The 24858-nt window shown below is 39.5% G+C and overlaps 1 protein-coding gene across 1 annotated transcript in view; it reads right to left on the reverse strand.

The window, feature by feature from the left end:
- The window catches only part of LOC128650395 (solute carrier family 4 member 11), a 541036-nt gene that overhangs the window by 149722 nt on the left and 366456 nt on the right, over positions 1–24858 (reverse strand). Inside the window, exons 11-12 of the mRNA XM_053704315.1 lie at positions 24389–24473; positions 10767–10892 (exon numbers count right to left, since the gene is read on the reverse strand). Of these exons, the coding sequence (XP_053560290.1) occupies positions 10767–10892; positions 24389–24473 (211 nt within the window). The remainder of the gene's footprint in view (positions 1–10766; positions 10893–24388; positions 24474–24858) is intronic.

The raw sequence follows: 24858 nt of genomic DNA on the forward strand, positions 1-24858 counted from the left end.
TCTATAAAACAATGGGAGCTGCCATGTTATAACTTAGGTTACCTTCTCTGCCGTAGCCAATTAGGGACAGTTATAAATAGGTCACTAGTAAGGAAAATAACAGTGTTCTGCACTTCCATTTCTAACAGGAACTGAAGAGCTCACAATTTCAGAATGGAATTACAGGAAAGAGGGACAAAATATATAAAAGTATATTGCAGTTTATTTTAACATATACAATTTATCATTTTATATTCCTATCTCAAATTGTTTAATGTCTCTTTAAGTTGACTAAATTCAGTGACTTCTATGGTGTCACCAATTCCCATGCTTTTCCACAGAGATATATCACTAAGCATTAAACAGTTTGAAATTTTAATATAAAATGTTTAATAATGAGCAGAACAAAAACTTTGCAATATACTTTCATTATTTTGCCCCTTTTGCTATAAATTAACACTGAAAATTATTGTTTTTCTTAATCCCACTGGTTTACTAAAAATTAACATTAGCTTATCTATCTCTTCTGCCGAGGGCAATTACAGACAAGTATATAACCAGTAATAAAATACTGTGCACACAAAGCGGTGTGGATACCCGATTAGCTTTGCTTTTATATCTGTCTTTTATTGTCCTCAGAAAAATAGATAAGGGGAAAACCTATGTTCCAACAGGTGACTATTACTATAGAGACCCTGTGGAATTAAGAAAACCAACACCTTTCAGTGTTAAATTAAAGAAGGACACAAAATAATGAAAGTATATATTCAAAGTTTTTTTTACTATTCATAATTAAAGGGACTGTCTACACCTCAGTTATCTTAAAGTATTACCTTAGATTAAGCTGCAAATAACCTCATACAACCCTTTTTATATTATGCAGCAGGAACTGTAAAAAGAGTTATTTTAAAAACATAATTTATGTAAGAACTTACCTGATAAATTCATTTCTTTCATATTAGCAAGAGTCCATGAGCTAGTGACGTATGGGATATACATTCCTACCAGGAGGGGCAAAGTTTCCCAAACCTCAAAATGCCTATAAATACACCCCTCACCACACCCACAATTCAGTTTAACGAATAGCCAAGAAGTGGGGTGATAAAAAAGTGCGAAAGCATATAAAATAAGGAATTGGAATAATTGTGCTTTATACAAAAATCATAACCACCACAAAAAAAGGACGGGCCTCATGGACTCTTGCTAATATGAAAGAAATGAATTTATCAGGTAAGTTCTTACATAAATTATGTTTTCTTTCATGTAATTAGCAAGAGTCCATGAGCTAGTGACCTATGGGATAATGATTACACAAGATGTGGATATTTCCACACAAGAGTCACTAGAGAGGGAGGGATAAAATAAAGACAGCCAATTCCTGCTGAAAATAATCCACACCCAAAATAAAGTTTAATGAAAAACATAAGCAGAAGATTCAAACTGAAACCGCTGCCTGAAGTACTTTTCTACCAAAAACTGCTTCAGAAGAAGAAAATACATCAAAATGGTAGAATTTAGTAAAAGTATGAAAAGAGGACCAAGTTGCTGCTTTGCAAATCTGATCAATCGAAGCTTCATTCCTAAACGCCCAGGAAGTAGAAACTGACCTAGTAGAATGAGCTGTAATCCTCTGAGGCGGAGTTTTACCCGACTCAACATAGGCAAGATGAATTAAAGATTTCAACCAAGATGCCAAAGAAATGGCAGAAGCTTTCTGGCCTTTTCTAGAACCGGAAAAGATAACAAATAAACTAGAAGTCTTTCGGAAAGACTTAGTAGCTTCAACATAATATTTCAAAGCTCTAACAACATCCAAAGAATGCAACGATTTCTCCTTAGAATTCTTAGGATTAGGACATAATGAAGGAACCACAATTTCTCTACTAATGTTGTTGGAATTCACAACCTTAGGTAAAAATTCAAAAGAAGTTCGCAACACCGCCTTATCCTGATGAAAAATCAGAAAAGGAGACTCACAAGAAAGAGCAGATAATTCAGAAACTCTTCTGGCAGAAGAGATTGCCAAAAGGAACAAAACTTTCCAAGAAAGTAATTTAATGTCCAATGAATGCATAGGTTCAAACGGAGGAGCTTGAAGAGCCCCCAGAACCAAATTCAAACTCCAAGGAGGAGAAATTGACTTAATGACAGGTTTTATACGAACCAAAGCTTGTACAAAACAATGAATATCAGGAAAAATAGCAATCTTTCTGTGAAAAAGAACAGAAAGAGCAGAGATTTGACCTTTCAAGGAACTTGCGGACAAACCCTTATCTAAACCATCCTGAAGAAACTGTGAAATTCTCGGTATTCTAAAAGAATGCCAAGAAAAATGATGAGAAAGACACCAAGAAATATAAGTCTTCCAGACTCTATAATATATCTCTCTAGATACAGATTTACGAGCCTGTAACATAGTATTAATCACAGAGTCAGAGAAACCTCTTTGACCAAGAATCAAGCGTTCAATCTCCATACCTTTAAATTTAAGGATTTCAGATCCTGATGGAAAAAAGGACCTTGCGACAGAAGGTCTGGTCTTAACGGAAGAGTCCACGGTTGGCAAGAGGCCATCCGGACAAGATCCGCATACCAAAACCTGTGAGGCCATGCCGGAGCTACCAGCAGAACAAACGAGCATTCCTTCAGAATCTTGGAGATTACTCTTGGAAGAAGAACTAGAGGCGGAAAGATATAGGAAGGATGATACTTCCAAGGAAGTGATAATGCATCCACTGCCTCCGCCTGAGGATCCCGGGATCTGGACAGATACCTGGGAAGTTTCTTGTTTAGATGAGACGCCATCAGATCTATTTCTGGAAGATCCCACATTTGAACAATCTGAAGAAATACCTCTGGGTGAAGAGACCATTCGCCCGGATGCAACGTTTGGCGACTGAGATAATCCGCTTCCCAATTGTCTATACCTGGGATATGAACCGCAGAGATTAGACAGGAGCTGAATTCCGCCCAAACCAAAATTCAAGATACTTCTTTCATAGCCAGAGGACTGTGAGTCCCTCCTTGATGATTGATGTATGCCACAGTTGTGACATTGTCTGTCTGAAAACAAATGAACGATTCTCTCTTCAGAAGAGGCCAAAACTGAAGAGCTCTGAAAATTGCACGGAGTTCCAAAATATTGATTGGTAATCTCACCTCCTGAGATTCCCAAACTCCTTGTGCCGTCAGAGATCCCCACACAGCTCCCCAACCTGTGAGACTTGCATCTGTTGAAATTACAGTCCAGGTCGGAAGCACAAAAGAAGCCCCCTGAATTAAACGAAGGTGATCTGTCCACCACGTTAGAGAGTGTCGTACAATCGGTTTTAAAGATATTAATTGAGATATCTTTGTGTAATCCTTGCACCATTGATTCAGCATACAGAGCTGAAGAGGTCGCATGTGAAAACGAGCAAAGGGGATCGCGTCCGATGCAGCAGTCATAAGACCTAGAATTTCCATGCATAAGGCTACCGAAGGGAATGATTGTGACTGAAGGTTTCGACAAGCTGAAATCAATTTTAGACGTCTCTTGTCTGTTAAAGACAGAGTCATGGACAGTGAATCTATCTGGAAACCCAGAAAGGTTACCCTTGTCTGAGGAATCAATGAACTTTTTGGTAAATTGATCCTCCAACCATGATCTTGAAGAAACAACACAATTCGATTCGTATGAGATTCTGCTAAATGTAAAGACTGAGTAAGTACCAAGATATCGTCCAAATAAGGAAATACCACAATACCCTGTTCTCTGATTACAGACAGAAGGGCACCGAGAACCTTTGTAAAAATTCTTGGAGCTGTAGCTAGGCCAAACGGCAGAGCCACAAACTGGTAATGCTTGTCCAGAAAAGAGAATCTCAGGAACTGATAATGATCTGGATGAATCGGAATATGCAGATATGCATCCTGTAAATCTATTGTGGACATATAATGCCCTTGCTGAACAAAAGGCAAGATAGTCCTTACAGTTACCATTTTGAACGTTGGTATCCTTACATAACGATTCAATATTTTTAGATCCAGAACTGGTCTGAAGGAATTCTCCTTCTTTGGTAAAATGAAGAGATTTGAATAAAACCCCATCCCCTGTTCCGGAACTGGAACTGGCATAATTACTCCAGCCAACTCTAGATCTGAAACACAATTCAGAAATGCTTGAGCTTTCACTGGATTTACTGGGACACGGGAAAGAAAAAATCTCTTTGCAGGAGGTCTCATCTTGAAACCAATTCTGTACCCTTCTGAAACAATGTTCTGAATCCAAAGATTGTGAACAGAATTGATCCAAATTTCTTTGAAAAAACATAACCTGCCCCCTACCAGCTGAGCTGGAATGAGGGCCGCACCTTCATGTGGACTTAGAAGCAGGCTTTGCCTTTCTAGCAGGCTTGGATTTATTCCAGACTGGAGATGGTTTCCAAACTGAAACTGCTCCTGAGGATGAAGGATCAGGCTTTTGTTCTTTGTTGAAACGAAAGGAACGAAAACGATTATTAGCCCTGTTTTTACCCTTAGATTTTTTATCCTGTGGTAAAAAAGTTCCTTTCCCACCAGTAACAGTTGAGATAATAGAATCCAACTGAGAACCAAATAATTTGTTACCCTGGAAAGAAATGGAAAGTAGAGTTGATTTAGAAGCCATATCAGCATTCCAAGTCTTAAGCCATAAAGCTCTTCTAGCTAAAATAGCTAGAGACATAAACCTGACATCAACTCTGATAATATCAAAAATGGCATCACAGATAAAATTATTAGCATGCTGAAGAAGAATAATAATATTATGAGAATCATGATCTGTTACTTGTTGCGCTAAAGTTTCCAACCAAAAAGTTGAAGCTGCAGCAACATCAGCCAATGATATAGCAGGTCTAAGAAGATTACCTGAACACAGATAAGCTTTTCTTAGAAAGGATTCAATTTTCCTATCTAAAGGATCCTTAAACGAAGTACCATCTGACGTAGGAATAGTAGTACGTTTAGCAAGGGTAGAAATAGCCCCATCAACTCTAGGGATTTTGTCCCAAAATTCTAATCTGTCAGACGGCACAGGATATAATTGCTTAAAACGTTTAGAAGGAGTAAATGAATTACCCAATTTATCCCATTCTTTGGAAATTACTTCAGAAATAGCATTAGGAACAGGAAAAACTTCTGGAATAACCACAGGAGATTTAAATACCTTATCTAAACGTTTAGAATTAGTATCAAGAGGACCAGAATCCTCTATTTCTAAAGCAATTAGTACTTCTTTAAGTAAAGAACGAATAAATTCCATTTTAAATAAATATGAAGATTTATCAGCATCAATCTCTGAGACAGAATCCTCTGAACCAGAAGAGTCATCAGAATCAGAATGATGATGTTCATTTAAAAATTCATCTGTAGAGAGAGAAGTTTTAAAAGATTTTTTATGTTTACTAGAAGGAGAAATAACAGACATAGCCTTCTTGATGGATTCAGAAACAAAATCTCTTATGTTATCAGGAACATTCTGCACCTTAGATGTTGAAGGAACTGCAACAGGCAATGGTACATTACTAAAGGAAATATTATCTGCATTAACAAGTTTGTCATGACAATTAATACAAACAACAGCCGGAGGAATAGCTACCAAAAGTTTACAGCAGATACACTTAGCTTTGGTAGTTCCAGCACTAGACAGCGATTTTCCTGAAGTATCTTCTGACTCAGATGCAACGTGAGACATCTTGCAATATGTAAGAGAAAAAACAACATATAAAGCAAAATTAATCAAATTCCTTAAATGACAGTTTCAGGAATGGGAAAAAATGCCAAAGAACAAGCTTCTAGCAACCAGAAGCAATGAAAAATGAGACTTAAATAATGTGGAGACAAAAGCGACGCCCATATTTTTTCGCGCCAAATAAGACGCCCACATTATTTGGCGCCTAAATGCTTTTGGCGGCAAAAATGACGCCACATCCGGAACGCCGACATTTTTTGCGCAAAAGAATGTCAAAAAATGACGCAACTTCCGGCGACACGTATGACGCCGGAAACGGAAAAGATTTTTTGCGCCAAAAAAGTCCACGCCAAGAATGACGCAATAAAATGAAGCATTTTCAGCCCCCGCGAGCCTAACAGCCCACAGGGAAAAAAGAGTCAAATTTTAAGGTAAGAAAAAATGATTGATTCAAATGCATTATCCCAAATATGAAACTGACTGTCTAAAAATAAGGAATGTTGAACATTCTGAGTCAAGGCAAATAAATGTTTGAATACATATATTTAGAACTTTATAAACAAAGTGCCCAACCATAGCTTAGAGCGTCATAAAAAATAAGATTTACTTACCCCAGGACACTCATCTACATGTTTGTAGAAAGCCAAACCAGTACTGAAACGAGAATCAGCAGAGGTAATGGTATATAAATAAGAGTATATCGTCGATCTGAAAAGGGAGGTAAGAGATGAATCTCTACGACCGATAACAGAGAACCTATGAAATAGACCCCGTAGAAGGAGATCACTGCATTCAAATAGGCAATACTCTCCTCACATCCCTCTGACATTCACTGCACGCTGAGAGGAAAACCGGGCTCCAACTTGCTGCGGAGCGCATATCAACGTAGAATCTAGCACAAACTTACTTCACCACCTCCATAGGAGGCAAAGTTTGTAAAACTGAATTGTGGGTGTGGTGAGGGGTGTATTTATAGGCATTTTGAGGTTTGGGAAACTTTGCCCCTCCTGGTAGGAATGTATATCCCATACGTCACTAGCTCATGGACTCTTGCTAATTACATGAAAGAAATATTGTTTCTGACCACTTCGAAATGACAGCCAGGCTCCGCCCAGTGATGACATCACACTCTGGGCTGCAACAAGTCACTCTGCTGAATAGCATGGCAGTCTGTTGAATCCAACTAGTGAGTCTTTTGTGATTGGATGCCATATGCAGTCCAGATTGTTATGTCATCAGTGGGCGGAGCTTGGCAGCCATTTCAAAGTGGCCAGAAACAATATTCATTTTAAAATAACTTTTTTACCGTTCCTGCAGCATGATATATAAAGGGGTACAGAAGGCTTTTTGCAGCTTAATCTAAGGTAAGACTTTAGGCTGACAAAGATGTAGACTATCATATAAAGTTTATTACAATTTCAAACTGTTTTTATGCCCCTTTAATGCTTAGTAATGTGGCTCTGCAGAGTAACTTAGGAATTGGTGAGCCTATAGAAGTTAGTGAATTTAGTCAACTCTATACCCCTTCTTAGAGTTCTCAGTCTGTTTTCTGTACTTCTAAAAATGAACACTGTGATTGACTGTAATTAAATATATACTAGAGAAAACGCTACAGTGACCCGAGCAGCCACACAAGCATTCCCATTGGAAGGAGCTTAGCTAAACGGACTGTAATGGTTACACTCCAAATGAATTAAGCACGTATTGCTCAGAGGGTAACCTCAGGTATCACGTTTTCAAATCTTAAAATTGTCTTTAAATTTAAAACATGAATGCATTTTTGAAAAATAAAAAGATGTGAAATGTAAAAATAAAATATGGTATAACTTTTGCTTATGGTTCAGCCGCCTAAGGAGCTAATATCAGAGCACATGGAGATACTAAGTGAGTCTCACCATATGTGCTTGAGTGTAAATTATATAAAAAATAAAATAAAAAATTAAAGGGACACTGAACCCATTTTTTTTTTCTTTCATGATTCAGATAGAGCAGCAATTTTAAGCAACTTTCAAATTTACTCCTATTATCAATATTTCTTCGTTCTCTTGGTATCTTTATTTGAAAAAGCAAGACGTAAGCTTACGAGCTGGCCCATCTTTGGTTCAGCACCTGCGTACAGCTTGCTGATTGGTTGCTAAATGTACCCACCAATTAAGCAAGCGTTATCCAGGGTGCTAAACCAAAAACGGGCCTGATCCTTATCTTAGATTTATGCTTTGTCAAATAAAGATACCAAGAAAACGAAGACAAATTGATAATAGGAGTACATTAGAAAGTTGCTTAAAATTGCTGCTATACCTGAATCATGAAAGAAAAAAAATTGCGTTTAGTGTCCCTTTAACAGTTTAGGGTTCTATAAAGTGACCATGGCAGCTAATGAGAGGACTGACATTGTTATTAATAAGCTAATTATGATACAGATCATAACAATCTGGAAAAGCCCCACAACAACCAACAATGAATTTGTGCTAATCACTCCATATACACAATATAAAGGGCTCTCAAACAGAAAACAAAACACAGCCATGAAACAGATAGTGAATGTCATTGTAAAACAGGATACATCCAAGTAATAAATGCAACATATATCAAATCTTCTGCTTAAAGGGACATTCTAGTGGGAAAATGAAATGCTGTATTTTGCTACAACATTTTATTTGAAAACAAATTCTTTCTTTCACTATGTGTTTAATTTCTTTAAGAGGGTTTAACACATAGTCAAAGTTGTACTCGTTGACCACCCCCATTCTGCTGCAGATGAAGATATCATCGGTAATGGGAGCATATGTGCATATTCCTGCTGCTGATTGGCTCAGCGGGTTTATCTTCCTCTGTAGTCTCACAGGAACACAACTTTGACTACATATAATCTCGTTAAAGGGTTAAGTAAAGGACAGGAACTTGCTTACAAATGAAAAGCTAATTTTATCTATACCCTAGACAGTGCTCATATAATTAGGTATTTGCTGCTTCTACACGGGATTGCCAGATTCGTACTAATGCTCTAGAATGCGCCTGCTTAAGCACAGGTGAGTTAATTGTAACCTGTCAGTTGTATTTTTCTCTAGTGTATAGGCAATGAAATCTGTTTTTGCAGCCTTACAGGACTGTAGTTGCACACCCCTGGCTGTAGTAAGATTATCATTTTATTTGGTCATTGCCAACATTTGGGAAGCAGGAAAGTATTTTTGTCACTATATTAATAACAGCAGCCTACAATAGACACTGATAGCAGATAAATCAGTGGTTAGTTAGAATCTAATGGAAGCTCTGAGCAAAGAACGTACCATGGAGACAACATCTAGCAAGAACCTCAAAGGGACGTTCTAATGCAAACAGGACAAACTCAAACTCATCATATCGTAGTTTTTGGATTACTGTCCCTAGATTAAGCCTAGCTAAGGGGCAAAACACATAGGTAAAGTCATGCTGAAAAAGTCACACGTATTGCTGTTCTTGAGCAGGACCCCTCGAATGAAGCAAAATGGCAGTAACACGTAGTAACCAATCACCAGCATTGCTCTGCTCGAGAAATGCTATGGTTGCGGCTGTCTAGCGGGACTTTTCCTATGTGTTTAAATGGATATGAAACCCAAAGTTTTTCCTCACAGGATTCAGACGGAACATGCAATTTTAAAAAACCTTCTAAATTTACTTCAATTATCAATTTAATTATTTTTTTAAAGCAGGGATGTAAGCTTAGGAGCCTGCCCATTTCTGGAGCACGAGTTGGCAGCACTATTTCCTGCCATGTAATGCTCCAGATCCCCTACCTAGGTATCCCTTAAACAAAGAATATCATGGGAACAACAGAAATTTGAAGTAAATCGAAAACTTTTTTAAAATATTATGCTCTGTCTCAACCACAAAAGAAAATGTTTGGGTGTTCTATCTCTTTAACTCATTGGCATAGGTTAGGCGCATAAGTACAGACAGTAATGGAAAAAACTTGCATGCGCGAACAAATTTGAACATGCAATATCCCTTTAAATCAATACAGCCTTAGTTTTGGTGAATGAGAAGACCATATGCAGCAGGCATTTACAATACAGAATACAACATAATCCCAGAATAAAAATCCTATGTGCAATATCCCCTTCAGCTCTTAGGAATTTGCAATCTACAAACTTCTTAATAGGTGAAGGACATCTGCATTGTAGGGGATAACGCAGCAGTGACACTTACTTGACAACTGTAAGTTAAGTGTCAAAATATCAAGCACTGCTTATGGCTATATGTTCTATAGGAGCTATTGGACTTGCTTGGATTTTTGAGACGGGCAACAACATCTCTGCACATCATTCTGATAAATAAAATGTTACATTAAAAGGGACAGTCTATTTAAAATTAAACTTTCATGACCCAGATGGGGCATGAAATTTTAAACAACTTTCCAATTTACTTTTAGCATTAAATTTGCTTTTTTCTCTTGGTATTCTTTGTTTAAAGCTAAACCTAGGTGGGCTCATATGCTAATTTCTAAGCCCTTGAAGGCCACCTCTTATCTCACTATACAGATACCATTGTGTTCACTTCCATGGAGTTATTTATGAGTCAGCACTGATTGGCTAAACTGCAAGTCTGTCAAAAGTACTGAGATAAGAGGGCAGTCTGCAGAGGCTTCGATAGCAGGTAATTGCAGAGGTAAAAAGTGAATTAATATAACCATGTTGGTTATGCTAAACTGGGGAATAGGTAATAAAGGGATTATCTTTTTAAATAATACAAATTCTGCAGTAGACTGTCCCTTTAATTAACGGAGGTCAAGTGCGGATGTGGCTCTTTAACACATATTAAAGTCAACCAATACAAATATATTTTTTTATCTTTACACAATGGACTATGTCTGATAATCATCACAACACTCTATGATTAGTAATAACAAGGTCTCAGAATCCAATCAAGATACAAAGAGCTCATAATCCCGTTGCTCGATGCAGAGCTTTGTATTTTGCCACTCATCTCAGCAATTGGCGAGTAAGTAGCGTTGCTGCTAGACGTTACCACTGCTACCCACCTGTTCACTCTGTTCCAAGTTGATAGATGCAAAACAAATGATCTTCAAAGAAAATCTTACCAATCACCCCTGCAGTGCTTTCATCGTTCAAAGAGCCAAAGGCTATTGAGGGCAGGAGGCAGGCAAAGTACAAGAAAATCATAGTTGTAATGTACTTTCCTATGGCTTTGTTATTTCCAATTATACCTGGAGATAAAATGTAAAAGAAAGGGCAGCATTAAGGAAGAGAACAACCTGAGAGAAAGTCCTTGAACTGCAGCTTCATATACAAGAAGAATTTCGCTATGGATAATAATGCAGCTTTGTTTTGTCAAATAAATACATTTTTATGCTTTTTTCCCCCCATTAATTTATCTTTAACCCTTAAACAAAGGGCTGTGGTTAAGTAATTATAATCCTGTCCATATGGATGTGGTAGGAATGTGCACTGCGGTTCACAAATGCAGGAGGAGAGAAACGGCTAAGCCTTCCTCTCTTCCATAAAGGTGATTATGCTCACTTAATACTTAAAGGGACACTCAATCAAAATTAAACTTTCATTATTCAGATAGAACATGCCATTTTAAACAACTTTCCAATTTACTTCCATTAACTAAATGTGCATAGTCTTTTTATATTTAAACCTTTTGAGTCACCAGCTCCTACTGAGCATGTGCAAGAATAAGTGTGTATGCATTTGTGAATGGCTGATAGCTGTCACATGGCACGTGTATGCATTTGTGATTGGCTGATAGCTGTCACATGGTACAGGGGAGTGGAAAAAGACAAAACTTTTAAAATTGTCAGAAAAAAATCTACTACTCATGTGAAGTTCAGACTAAGTGCTATTGCATTGTCTTGTTATCTTGCATTTGTTGATTATGCAAATCTACTATTTTGACTGGACACTTTACACCAATTTTAATACAACTGTATGTAATAGACAGTACTATAAAAAGAATATGCACAGATATGGATATAAAAATCTAGTAGAAGCTCCCAGTGTAGCACTGTTGATGAGGTTAGGCTGGGATACAAACTGAAAGGGGCTGAGAAAGCCGGAAGTGCAGACACCCCCCTACATATGAAAAGGCTCATTACACAAACAAGAGCAAGATGGAATCTGTAGACATCAGTATACATCTGATATTCTGGGGATTAGTTAGATGTCTGAAAATCAGAACAAGGTTATTTAAAAATAAACCAAACTATACATTTTTACAAAAACACTCCCAGATGGGCTATATAAATGTATCATCTACAAAACATTTATGCAAAGAAAAATCTAGTGTACAGTGTCCCTTTAAACAGGGTTATAAAAAAATACATTAGTAATTTTTATATCGGCATTGTAAATATACTGAATTGCAATAGACCTGCAGAGAAAATAAAGGTCTCAAAAGTATTTAAAATGTTCCCTTTATAAATGATTGGCAAAATTACTTTAAAATCCTGGTATCTTTATCTCCCTTTTTTATCAATACACGAACAGCCAATCATGCGCGGGCAAGAGCTGTCAATCTCCCCGGTCAAAGGAAACCGGGGAGATTGAAATTCGCCAGCTAAGAGAGGTGGCGAAGAGGTTAGGGAAGCAGCGGTCTGATGACCGCTGCTTCATAAATACGGACTGCAGGTTCTCTTGTGAGAACCTGCAGTCGTAGGGGGGCGAAGGCTGGCAAAAGCCTTTGATAAATCGACCCCATAGCAGGTTTAAGCAATTTGCTGCATTGTGAAGAAAATCTAGGTTACAAAATGTGCTATTCAGCCTCTCAATAGGAATGTGGGACACAGTACTACTTTCACACAAAAGCAAGAGAGGTTTAAAGTGCTATGGTACTGCAAACATTTCTCCACTTTAATGTGTTCCCAATGATTGATTTACCTGCTGGAGTGTTTTATATTGTTACCAAACCACTCCTTTACCTTTATTTTATCATATGAAATAGCTGCTTTTGATTACTAAAACCATCACCTACACTGAAAATTTAAATACTGCAGTACTGGCTATAAAAACGCTTAGCAAACAGTCCCTTTAATGTCCCTATAAATAAAGATGTCCAATTAAATATCTAATCTCTATTCTATATTATGAAATATAAGATTTACATTAATAAAATGATATACTTACATTTATATCTCTGTGGACTTACATTTCATTGCCCACTACCTCAGTTATTGTGAAAGTATCCTACAATAAAAGTATCCTCAAATCCTCAACGCTGGTTCAAACAAGGATTTTGCTTGTCATGAACAGTAACATTGACAATTTACTTTAACCCCTTAAGGACCAGCGACGTACCCTGAGACCATGCTATTTCTGGTGGCCAATGGTAGGGAGGGTATAATAGTGTGATCCAGTGCTATTATAACCACACAAAAAAACTTTGATGTCATTTTAAACTAATGATTCACAAAACTACTTGAAAAACCTGGTATGTTTATCTTCTTTCCCTTAAAGGGATACTAAGCCCAATTTTTTTCTTTTATGATTCAGATAGAGCATTCAATTTTAAGCAACTTTCTAATTTACTCCTATTATCAATTTTTCTTTGCTCTCTTGGTATCTTTATTTAAAAAGCAGGAATGTAAAGCTTAGGAGACGGATCATTTAAGGTTCAGAACCCTGGATAGCACTTATTGGTGACTACATTCAGCCAACCAATAAGCAAGCGTAACCCAGGTTCTGAACCAAAAATGGGCTGGCTCCTAAACTTTACATTCCTGCTTTTTAAATAAAGATTGCAAGAGAACAAAAACATTTTTAATAGGAGTAAATTAGAAAGTTGCTTAAAATTGCTGCTCTATCTGAATCATTAATAAAACATTTTGGATTTAGTGTCCCTTTAATTGTGACCAACCAGGGCTAGCTGCAAATGATTATGTGCACTGCTCTAAGCAATCACTCTGTCGTTTAAAGATGATTTAAACAATTTGCATTGCATCAGCTTGAAGTAAACCTGGGTTACAGAAATTGCTTTTCAGCCTCTGTTGGGAGAAGCACATTTTCTTTTTTATTATTTTCATAACCACAAGAGCATTCTAATGTTTCTTTAATGTGTTGTTAAGCCACTGGAAAAACAAGTAACATTGAATTTTCTAATGTACTGACATAACCATAGATAGAAAAAAAAACACTGAAAAAACATACAATTATGCTTTCCAGATAATTTCCTTTCCTTCTGTATGAGGAGAGTCCATGGCTTTATTCATTACTTTTGGGAAATACAGAACCTGACCACCAGGAGGAGGCAAAGACACCCCAGCCAAATGCTTAAATACCTCCCCCACTTCGCTCATTCCCCAGTCATTCTGCCGAGGGAACAAGGAACAGTAGGAGAAATATCAGGTTTTAAAGGGTGCCAGAAGAATAAACAAAAATTTAGATCCACCCAATTGAGAAAAACGGGTGGGGGCCGTGGACTCTCATACAGAAGGAAAGGAAATTATCTGGTAAGCATAATTTATGTTTTCCTTCTAAATATGAGGAGAGTCCACGGCTTCACTCATTACTTGTGGGAAACATATACCCAAGGACACTGAATGAAAACGGGAGGGTAAAAGAGAGACGGACCCTTATTCTGAGGGCACCACAGCCTGCAAAACCTTTCTCCCAAAAGCTGCTTCAGCTGAAGCAAAAACATCAAATTTGTAAAATTTTGAAAAGGTATGAAAGGACAAGGTAGCTGCCCTACAAATCTGCTCCATAGAGGCCTCATTCTTAAAGTCCCAAGATGAAGCCACAGCTCTAGTTGAATGAGCTGTAATCCTCTAAGGAGGATTATGTCCCGCTGTCTCATATGTGAAGCGAATAATACTCCTCAACCAAAAAGATAAGGAAGTGGAAGAGGCCTTCTGCCCTTTACGCTTACGCTTCCCAGAAAAGACCACAAACAAGGAAGAAGTCTGCCTAAAATCCTTCGTAGCTTGAAGATAAAATTTCAACACCCGAACCACATCCTTCGGCGAAGAAGGATTAGGACACAAGGAAGGAACCACAATCTCCTGGTTGATGTTACGATCAGAAACCACCTTAGGAAGAAACCCCAACACAGTACAAAGAACATCCTTATCAGCATGAAAAACTAGGTAAGAGGGCTCACATTGCAAGGCCGCCATCTCAGAGACTCTGCGTGCCAAAGCAATAGCCAGTAGAAAAAGAACCTTCCAAGACAGTAACTTAATATCAACCGCATGCATAGGCTCAAACTGAGCCCTCTGCAAAACTTTAAGAACTAGATTTAAACTCCAAGGAGGAGCGGTAGGTCTAAAAACAGGCCTGATTCTAGACAGAGCCTGAACAAAAGAATGATCAGCAAGCCTCTTGAGCAATAACACAGATAGAGCCGAAATCTGTCCCTTTAGGGAACTCGCAGAAAGGCCCTTCTCCATACCATCCTGGAGAAAGGAAAGAATCCTGGAAACCTTGACCTTATGCCATGGCAATCCACGCTCTTCACAACAGAATAAGTAGGTCCTCCACACCTTATGATAGATGCAACGAGTGACCGGCTTTCGAGCTTGAATGAGAGTATCAATCACTCTCTCAGAAAAACCTCTCTTGGCTAGGACTAAGCGTTCAATCTCCATGCAGTCAGCCTTAGAGAATCTAGATTTTGATGAACAAAAAGGACCCTGTTCCAGCAGATTCCTGCAACAAGGTAACCTACATGGAGGAGATGAAGTTATCCCTACCAGGTCCACGAACCACATCCTTCGTGGACACGATGGAGCAATTAATATTGCCGAAGATTGCTCCTGCTTGATGTGGGCCACTACACGAGGGAGAAGTGGTAACGGTGAAAAGATGTTAACTAGACTGAACCTCAAAAGGCACTGCTAATGCATCTATCAGCTCTGCCTGAGGATCCCTGGACCGCGACCCGTATCTGGGTAGCTTGGAATTGAGTCGGGGCGGCATAAGATCTATCTCCGGCGTCCCCCATCTGTTGCAAATCTCCGCGTACACCTCTGGATGGAGAGACCATTCCCCCGGATGAAAGGATTATCTACTGAGAAAATCCGCTTCCCAGTTGTCCACACCCGGAATGTGGATTGCTGACAGCGAGCAGATGTGGGCCTCCGCTCATTCCAGAATCCGAGATACTTCTAGGGAGCTCCTCGTTCCCCCCTGATGGTTGATGTAAACCACTGAGGTTATGTTGTCTGATTGGAATCGGATCAACTGGGACGAACCCAGAAGAGGACAAAGCCTTTAGAGCATTAAAGATTGCTCAAAGTTCGAAGATGTTGATCGGGAGGAGCGATTCCTCTCGAGTCCACAGGAACTGTGCCTTTCTGGCTCCCCAAACAGCTCCCCATCCTGATAGACGTGTCCAAAGTCACGATCTCCCAGGATGGTCTCAAGAAAGATGTCCCCTAGGACAGGTGATCTGGACAGAGTAAACAAGAGAGCGATTTTCTCGACAGGTTGTCAAGAGAAATCTGTTGTGACAGATCCGAGTGGTCACCGTTCCACTGGCTCAGCATGCACAGCTGAAGAGGCCTGAGATGAAACCTGGCGAATGTAATGAAGTCTATGCTGGACACCATGAGTCCAATTACCTCCATACACCAGGCCACAGAGGGCCTTAAGGAGGTCTGTAGGGCAAGACAATTGGAAGTTAACTTGTAACGTCTCTGGTCTGTAAGAAATATCCTCATTGATATGGAATCTATTATCGTACCCAGGAATTCCACCCTGGTACTGGGAACAAGAGAACTCTTTTCTAAGTTTATCTTCCATCCATGAGATCGAAGAAGAAATAGAAGAGATTTTGAATGGTCCTCTGCCAGACGACAGGATGGTGCCTGAACCAGGATGTCGTCTAAATATGGCGCCACTGCTATCCCTCTGGTTCTTGTCACTGCAAGCAAAGCCCCCAGAACCTTTGTAAAGACCCTTGGGGCAGTAGCTAGACCAAATGGTAGTGCAACAAACTGGGAGTGCTGGTCCAGGAACGCGAATCTCAGGAACTTGAAGTGTTCCTTGTGGATTGGAACGTGAAGGTAAGCAAACTTCAAGACTATTGTAGTCATGAACTGTCTTTCCTGAACTAAGGGCAGAATGGAGCTTTAAGTCTCCATCTTGAACGAGGGGACTGACAGGAACTTGTTTAAGCACTTTAGGTCCAGAAACAGGCGAAAAGTTCCCCCCTTCTTTGGGACCACAAAAAGGTTTAAGCAGTATCCCAAACCTCTTTCTGCTAGAGGTACTGGTACAATTACTCCCAGGGAGGAGAGATCCCTCACACACCCTAGAAGGATCTCATTTTTCTGGACTTGAAGACAGGTTTGATAAGAGGAATCTGCCCCTGGGTGGATGAGATCTGAAACCTTTCCTGTACCCTGAGCGATGGCCTCCAGGACACAAGGATCTTGCCCGTCCCCCAGCCAAGCCTACAAAAAGAGAGATAGTCTGCCCCCCACAAAGTCCAAAGAGGGATCGGGGGCCGCCCCATCATGCCAACTTTGACTTGGCTGGCTTCTTGTTCTGTTTGGATTTATTGCAAGACTGAGTCGGTCTCCAAGTTCCCTTGGGCTGATCAGGCTTCACGGAGGGCTGCTGCCGTTGGGGTTTATCCGAACGAAAGGGACGAAAATTAGGACCTTGTACCTTATTATTATTATCATCATTTATTTGTATAGCACCGCCAAATTCCGTAGCGCTGGGTACAATGATAGCGGTAAACAATGACCAAGATTTTTGATAAAATACAAAACATAACAAAACTAAACATATCTAGCACAGGAGAAAGAGGGCCCTGCTCCAGGGAGCTCACAGTCTACAGGTTTAGAGTGCAGAGACATAAGGTTGGGGTAGCTTGTTACATCGGTTGTAGTTGCAGCAGTGAGTCTGGCAGTTCATGTATTAGTTTGGTTCGTTGAGGGATGGAGGAGAGATGGTACGCCTCTCTGAGTAGGTGGGTTTTCAAGGAGTGTCTGAAGCTATACAAGGTTGGAGACAGTCTTATGGAGCGGGGTAGAGAGTTCCAGAAGACAAGAGCAGCACGTGCGAAGTCTTGGAGGCGGGAGTGGGACGTAGAGAGACGTAGGTCAGAGGTTGATCGAAGAGGACGGGATGGGGAATATTTTACGATGAGAGAGGAAATATAGTTGGGCGTTAGACTATTTAGTGCTTTGTAAGTTGGGGTTAATACTTTAAATTTTATTCTGGAGTGTATGGGGAGCCAGTGTAGGGACTGGCAGAGCAGAGCAGCTGATGTAGATCGGCGACTTAGGTGGATGAGTCTAGCAGAAGCATTCATAATAGATTGGAGGGAGGAGAGGTAGTGTTTTGGAAGGCCATTAAGGAGTAGATTGCAATAATCAATGCGTGACTAAATGAGGGAATGAGTAAGTATTTTTGTAGTTTTTTGAGTAAGGAAGGGACGAATTCTGGAAATGTTGCGTAAGTGTGAACAGCAGGATTTGGTAAGTGCTTGTATATGTGGGTTGAATGTGAGCACTGAGTATAGTGCGACCCCAAGACAGCGGACCTGGGGTGAGGTGTTGAGAATAGAGTCTCCAACCATCAGAGAGATGTCAGGTGTTGGATGTCTCGAAGAGGGGGGAATAAGAAGCATCTCAGTTTTGGACAGATTGAGTTGGAGGTAGTTTGAAGACATCCAAGAGTAAATTGCAGAGAGGCAGTTGGAAATCTGGTTGAGTAAAGAGGGAGAGATATCAGGTGAGGAAAGATAGATTTGGGTATCATCAGCATATAAGTGGTACAGTCACATTTCTCACAATTTTACAATGATTACAGCACTGTTTCAAAATCCTTGGAGGTTGAACCACAGCTCCACAAAGCACTGTATAAGCGAAGCGCTGTAAAGTGAAGCGAGGTAAAGTGAGGTATACCTGTACTGGAATCCAAAGGGGGCTATAAGTTCTCCAAGGGAGGATGTATAGAGAGAGAAAATCAAGGGGCACAAGACAGAGCCTTGCAGTACTCCAACTGAGAGAGGCATAGGATCGCAAGATATGTTGTTAAAGGAAACTGAAAATGAGCGGTTTGAGAGATAGCCAGGAGAGGGCTGTGCCTCGGATGCCAAATAAATGTAGTATTTTTATGAGGAGAGGATGGTCGACTGTGTCAAAAACAGCAGATAGATCAAGAAGAATTACTAAGGAGTAGTGGCCTTTTGCTTTAGCTGATAACAGGTCATTTGTTACTTTAGCAAGAGCAGTTTCTGTTGAGTGTTTAGGGTGTTTAGTTGTGAAAAAATTTAGTTAGCCGATTATAGACCAGTCGTCCCAATAATTTTGAAGCAAAGGGAAGTAAGGAGACCAGTCGATAGTTAGGAGGTGTGAAGGGGTCAAGCGAGGGCTTTTTTAGGATTGGTATGATTGACGCATGCTTGAATATATCCGGAAATGTGCTAGTGGCGAGAGATTGGTTAATGAGATGAGATAGGGTAGGGGTTAGTGAAGCAGAGAGAGAGTGAAGAAGTCGTGAAGAAATAGAGTCAAGTGGACAGGTTGCGAGATGAGCCAAGGATAGGAGTACAGAGACTTCTTCCTCTGTTACAGTAGGGAAGTAGCATAGAGTTGTTAATAGAAGGGGTGGGTAGGATTGCTGGGTTTGAAGGGTGTGAGGTGCAGATATCTTTTCTAAAGGTTGAGAACAGCTTTCTGGGGTTGGATGCATAAGATGGCACAAGGGAGGAAAAATAGACATGTTTGGCCAGGCTGAGCGCAGAGTTGTAGGACTTAAGGATGAATTTATAATGCCGGAAATCAGCACAGGTGCTAGATTTCCTCCATTGCCGTTAAGCAGCCCGTGAACATCGCTGAAGATATCTGGCCTGTTGGGTGTGCCACGGTTGCCGTCAAGTGATTGATGTACGACGAACATTGGAGGGTGCATCTTAGTCAAGTGTTGATTTTAGTGCTGAATTATACTGTAAAGCAACAATGTTTGGGCAAGAGAGGGATAAAATGTCAAAGAGCAGAGGATTTAGTTGAGTGGAAAAGTCCCTTAGGTTTGTTCTACTTATCCTGCGGTTAAAAGGCACCTTTGCCTCCAGTGACCGTAGATATGATTGAGTCCAGGCCTGGACCAAAAAGAATCTTCCCCTTAAATGGCAGGGAAAGAAGTCTAGACTTTGAAGTCATGTCTGCAGACCAATACTTCAGCAAGAGTGCCCTACGTGCTTGGCATTCAGGTGAATAATCTGCATATTTGCATCACATTCACAAATAAAAGAACTAGCCACTCTCAAGGCCGTAATTCTGTCCTGGATCGTGTCGAGGGGACCATCAATCTTGATCAATTCAGATAGAGTCGCACCAATAGGTGGCTGCTCCTGGTTGAAATAAATATCCCATGTGCTGAAACATCTTTCTCAACAGAGTTTCTAGCTTCTTCTCCATGGGCTTTTTGAAAAAAGAACTATCCTCAAGCGGAATAGTAGTGCGTTTAGCAAGCGTGGAGATAGCACCATCCACCTTAGGAACCCCACAACTCTAATTGAGAGTCCGGAACCGGGAATAAATTTCTTAGAGGAAGAAGAAGGGGAAAAAGACGAACCAAGTCTTTCCCATTCATTCTTAATATTTGCCATCTTTACGGGAACCGGGAAAGTCTGTTGTACAACTCTGTCCTCATCTAGTTAAGCAATACAAGGTTCCTCAGGTAATTTTGGTTCCGGAACCTCTAAAGTAGCCAAAACTTCCTTTAATAGAAAGCGTAAGTGTTCAATACTAAATCTAAAGTCTGGTTCCTCCGCAGCTGGATGCAGCAGATTTTGACCCAGAAAGAGCATTCTATATATTATCAGAGAAGTCATCATCAGATAGTCTGGTATCAGATAAGCTGGGTGAGGTAAAGCACTGAAGGCCGCAGACATTGCCTTTTGTAGCTGTTCAGTAAAGTCTGGTGGTAAAAGGGCCCCTCCAGGAGGAGGATTAGCAGTGCAATGGGAAGCTGCAAGTGTAATAGGAGATGACAGCAGGGAACGCACTTCACGGGACTGAGACTCCTCAGTGGAATTCAACATAATTGTGTTCTTAGATAAAATTACTTTATCAAGGCATGTGGAACATAATTGAGCAGGTGGATATACCGTAGCCTCCTCACAATATAGACAGGTATTAGATTTAGGTAAAGAGGGAATACCCTCCAACGTATCAGAGTCCTCCATAGCTTGAGCTTGAAAGATGGACTATAGAAAAAGATAAATGGCACCTTTATACCGCCAATAGCTGGGGCACTCACCAACTTCTATGACCCAGGCCCCACAGAGAAACCGCTTTGTCTCCGGTAAACCACACTGTCAGGAAAGAGGAAATCAGTGTGACCACACCCGGTCACATGGTGTACCATGCAGGACCGCCCCTGCTACAGGAAAAAGCACGCCAAACCTAACAGGTTGCGCAGCTAACCAAAAATGAAGGAAAAAACCTGCACGTTCCAACAGCTGCCTGAGCCTCATCTCACACATGTCGCCGAATAAAACATAAAAGTAAATTATGCGATAAATCCCCCTGTTCAATAATACCCTTCCGGAGATATTATTGATTCTATACAGATAAAAGAAGTCACACTGTGACCCTGTCTTCTTGCATTATCATATGTGTATAAAAATGAAACGATCTTACCGGAATCTCTGCCGTGGAACAGGCACACAGCCTCTCAAGTTTGATAGTCTTGTAGCATCGCTCCTGACATGGACGAGAGTGATAGAAGCAGGCAGTGAAACTCGTCAACACTGATTGCTTAGGAGCTGTTAATACGAGTCTGGATGGATTTGCAGAAAGACTCTCCATGCATCTCCTCCAGACGCTAACATTCGTCAATGCTCTCACTGAGAGGCTGACAAGACAACTTAAAACTCCAGTCCCATTCCGAAGGGTATTACCCTCCATAAGAAACTACTCTGTATCTTTTGACACTTCTCTGCCAACCTCCTGTGACGAAAGGCAAAGAATGACTGGAATATGAGGGAAGGTGCAGGAGGTATTTAAGCCTTTGGCTGGGGTGTCTCTGCCTCTTCCTGGTGGCCAGGTTCTGTATTCCCACAGGATTGGAAAATACCCAGATATTTTAAATAATTGTTTTGTTGTTGTATTTACCGATAATACTATAATTGTCACATAGTATTATTAATTTTCATATATATATACTGTATATATTAATTTATATATATATATATATATATATATATATATATATATATATATATATATATATATATACACACACAGTGTGTGTGTGTGTATATATGTATACATATATATATAAGTAACTCGGTTAGTTAAATGAAAAGTGTAGGCAGACATTTATGTAGGATATTAACAAGATAATCAACTATACATAAAAAGTTTGGTCTTTTGGTAAAATGTATCAAAAGCTGATGTTTTGAGATAATTATGTTCTTGGACTATGTTCTACCATTAGCCAGAAAATAGGACACAGGTAGAACATTCATGATATTCCATTAAGCGCTATTCAGCCAATTACATAATCTAATGGAACAAGATAGGCGCCTGACCTACTTCTAACACTCAGCCCAGTACAGAATAATAACATCTCAGAGTCAAGAGCAGCTCAGTGAAACACACTAAGCCTAAGTGGGCGATCGCCATTACCAGGAAACAACAGCATGTTAAATAAAGGAACCTCTCTCTATATGTTTTGTAGAAGTTTAGCTCATATAAACCATTACAAGGACAATCTGACCCAGATCATCTGACAAACCCTGTTAAAAAAAAAACACTTATTTTATTACTATTTTATAACTATTTTTTTTTGTTACAGTTGAAGCTGGTGTCCAGGATTTCACAGATATTGACAGTTAAAGGGACATGCAAGTCAAAATGCAATATATGTGCTCCTGAGCCTACCTAGGTACTCTGTTGTAGAAAGGAGCTAAGTTTAAAGGGATAGTGTACTGTAGAATGTATTTCCCATTAACGTGTTTCCAATGACTTGTTAAACAAGCAGCAGGGTATAAAATGTATTAGAAATTGTTCCATAAAGTTTAGTTATGTATAGGTTTCTGGTAACTGAAACCACAACCCAATAAAATGGCCTTAACTTGTAGGGAGAGCAGACTTCATTATCTTATCTGTTTATTAACCCAAAGTCTTCCTTATCATATTTCTCACTGTTTACTTAAGAGAGAACAATGGAAAATTAACATTTTAGTATCTCTCTGTCACATCCCACTGGGATCATGATTTCATGTAAACCTTCTAGTTTTTCTATAACCATCCATTAAAGGACCATTAAACACAATAGAATGGCATGTTCAACAAATGCTTAACAAAACAACAATGCAAAAGCACTTTGAAAATTCAAATAAGTAGATTTTTTTCTTTTTTACACATTTCAAACTTTGTTTCATTTTATGTACCCTTGCATCATGTGACAGCGTCAGCCAATCACAAGATGCATACATGTATTTTTAGTGAATTCTTGCACATGCTCAGTAGGATGTGCATATTAACAACTGTGCACATTTAGATAATGGAAGTGAATTTGAAAGTTGTTTAAAAGGACCATTAAATAAATTAGAATTGGGAAGTTTTTTTGTTTTGTTTTTTAATCATTCGCTATCTGAATCATGAAAGTTTTATTTTGACTTCGAAGTCCCATATAATATTCACCATAAAGGTTTAATGAGCAGCTCATGAACACACTATAAATCTTGATCCATGTGATACAGCAGAGAAGTCCATTACAGAGAACTAAAGAGCTGTGTGTGCTGCAAATGTAGCCAACAGGACGTAGCGCGGCGTTCGTCTACCTGCCGGCCAGTTGTGCACACTATATACACGGTACAGAGTGAGTGGGACTGCTCTGCACATCACTACAGCAAGATTTATAAAGGGGTGAAGTGATGAAGATAGAAATTGTAATACACTTATCCTTCGTTTTACGCCAATTCACTTTCACAATAGCGCCTGCTCCTAGTGATCATATGACCACTATCGAGGAAGGTATTTCACAGGTGCTTTTCGAATCCGGCTTCCTCCAATTGTTGCCTGCCCCCATTGGTGTCCAGCTCGTCGGGCATGCAACGATTGGAGGAAGCCGGATTTGCCATGAATATGCAAAAGAAGGTAGGAGATGCAGGCGGAGGAACGATGGTATGTTTACTATAACTAAGAGGGAAACATTTTAAATACTAAGCGTATATCAAAATTTTAATAAAGTGCCCCTGTTATAAAGATTACATTTATATTACTGCCCAGTATTATGTTATACTTTACAATCACTTTAAGAACATTTACTTGTTGCAAAATGCTGTATTATTACTATTTACAAAATATAGTGCACATAAATCAACAGGATATGTACACGGGAAACTGCAGAATGATATGCTGTGTTCCCCTGTTACTAGGTATTCTAGAGAACTCTTTAACATAAGAAAATATAACATTGGTTACATCAATATATGAAGATTGATATCTGCAAGCCCTGGTAATTATCAAGAGATCTCTGTTCTGAGCTGCACACTTGGGTACTTCAGGTTCTAGAAAAAATAAATTTACCAGAAAAAAAAAATCTACTGCTTTTGTGAAATTCAGAGTAAGTGTCATTGCATTGTCTTTTTAATGTGCACTTGTTAATAATGCAATTCTATTGCATTTATTCCTTTAAGTTAAAGGGATTTAACACTATAGAACTTGCACCTTTTTTAACGGTAAAACATTGTCACCTGCATGAACCATATATATATATTTATATATCTTACCGTCTGTAAAATCCAAAGGGTATACTGGTAATCTGCGTGCTATGTCATCGAATATTCCCTTCCCCACATTGAAAAATTCTTGCAGCTGGAGGGAGAGGAAGGAAGTGGTGTAAATTATTTATTTACATGAAGAGCAGACATAAAGCACACGCGGTGACAGTAACAGAGGTTGCCGCTACATTAAAGATGCATTTCAGCAGTAGGACAGAACTGTCTGAGCTCAGGATGTGCTGGGAGATTAATATTGGGTTTATGGTGATTATGCAAACAAATATAGCGCACTCAGACAATGTGGCTCTACATAACCCTTTTGTTGACAGCAAAACATCACATCCCTTGGTTTATGGTATATGCAGAGGTACAGCTTGATCAAACTAGCAACATAAATCAGGTGTAAGGAAAATTGCATTTCAATAGACCGATTTATATCAAATCCACAAGTTACAGTGTTAAAGGGATATTAAACCCAC

Source organism: Bombina bombina, chromosome 2 (assembly GCF_027579735.1).
Source record: "Bombina bombina isolate aBomBom1 chromosome 2, aBomBom1.pri, whole genome shotgun sequence".
Lineage (NCBI taxonomy): Eukaryota > Metazoa > Chordata > Amphibia > Anura > Bombinatoridae > Bombina > Bombina bombina.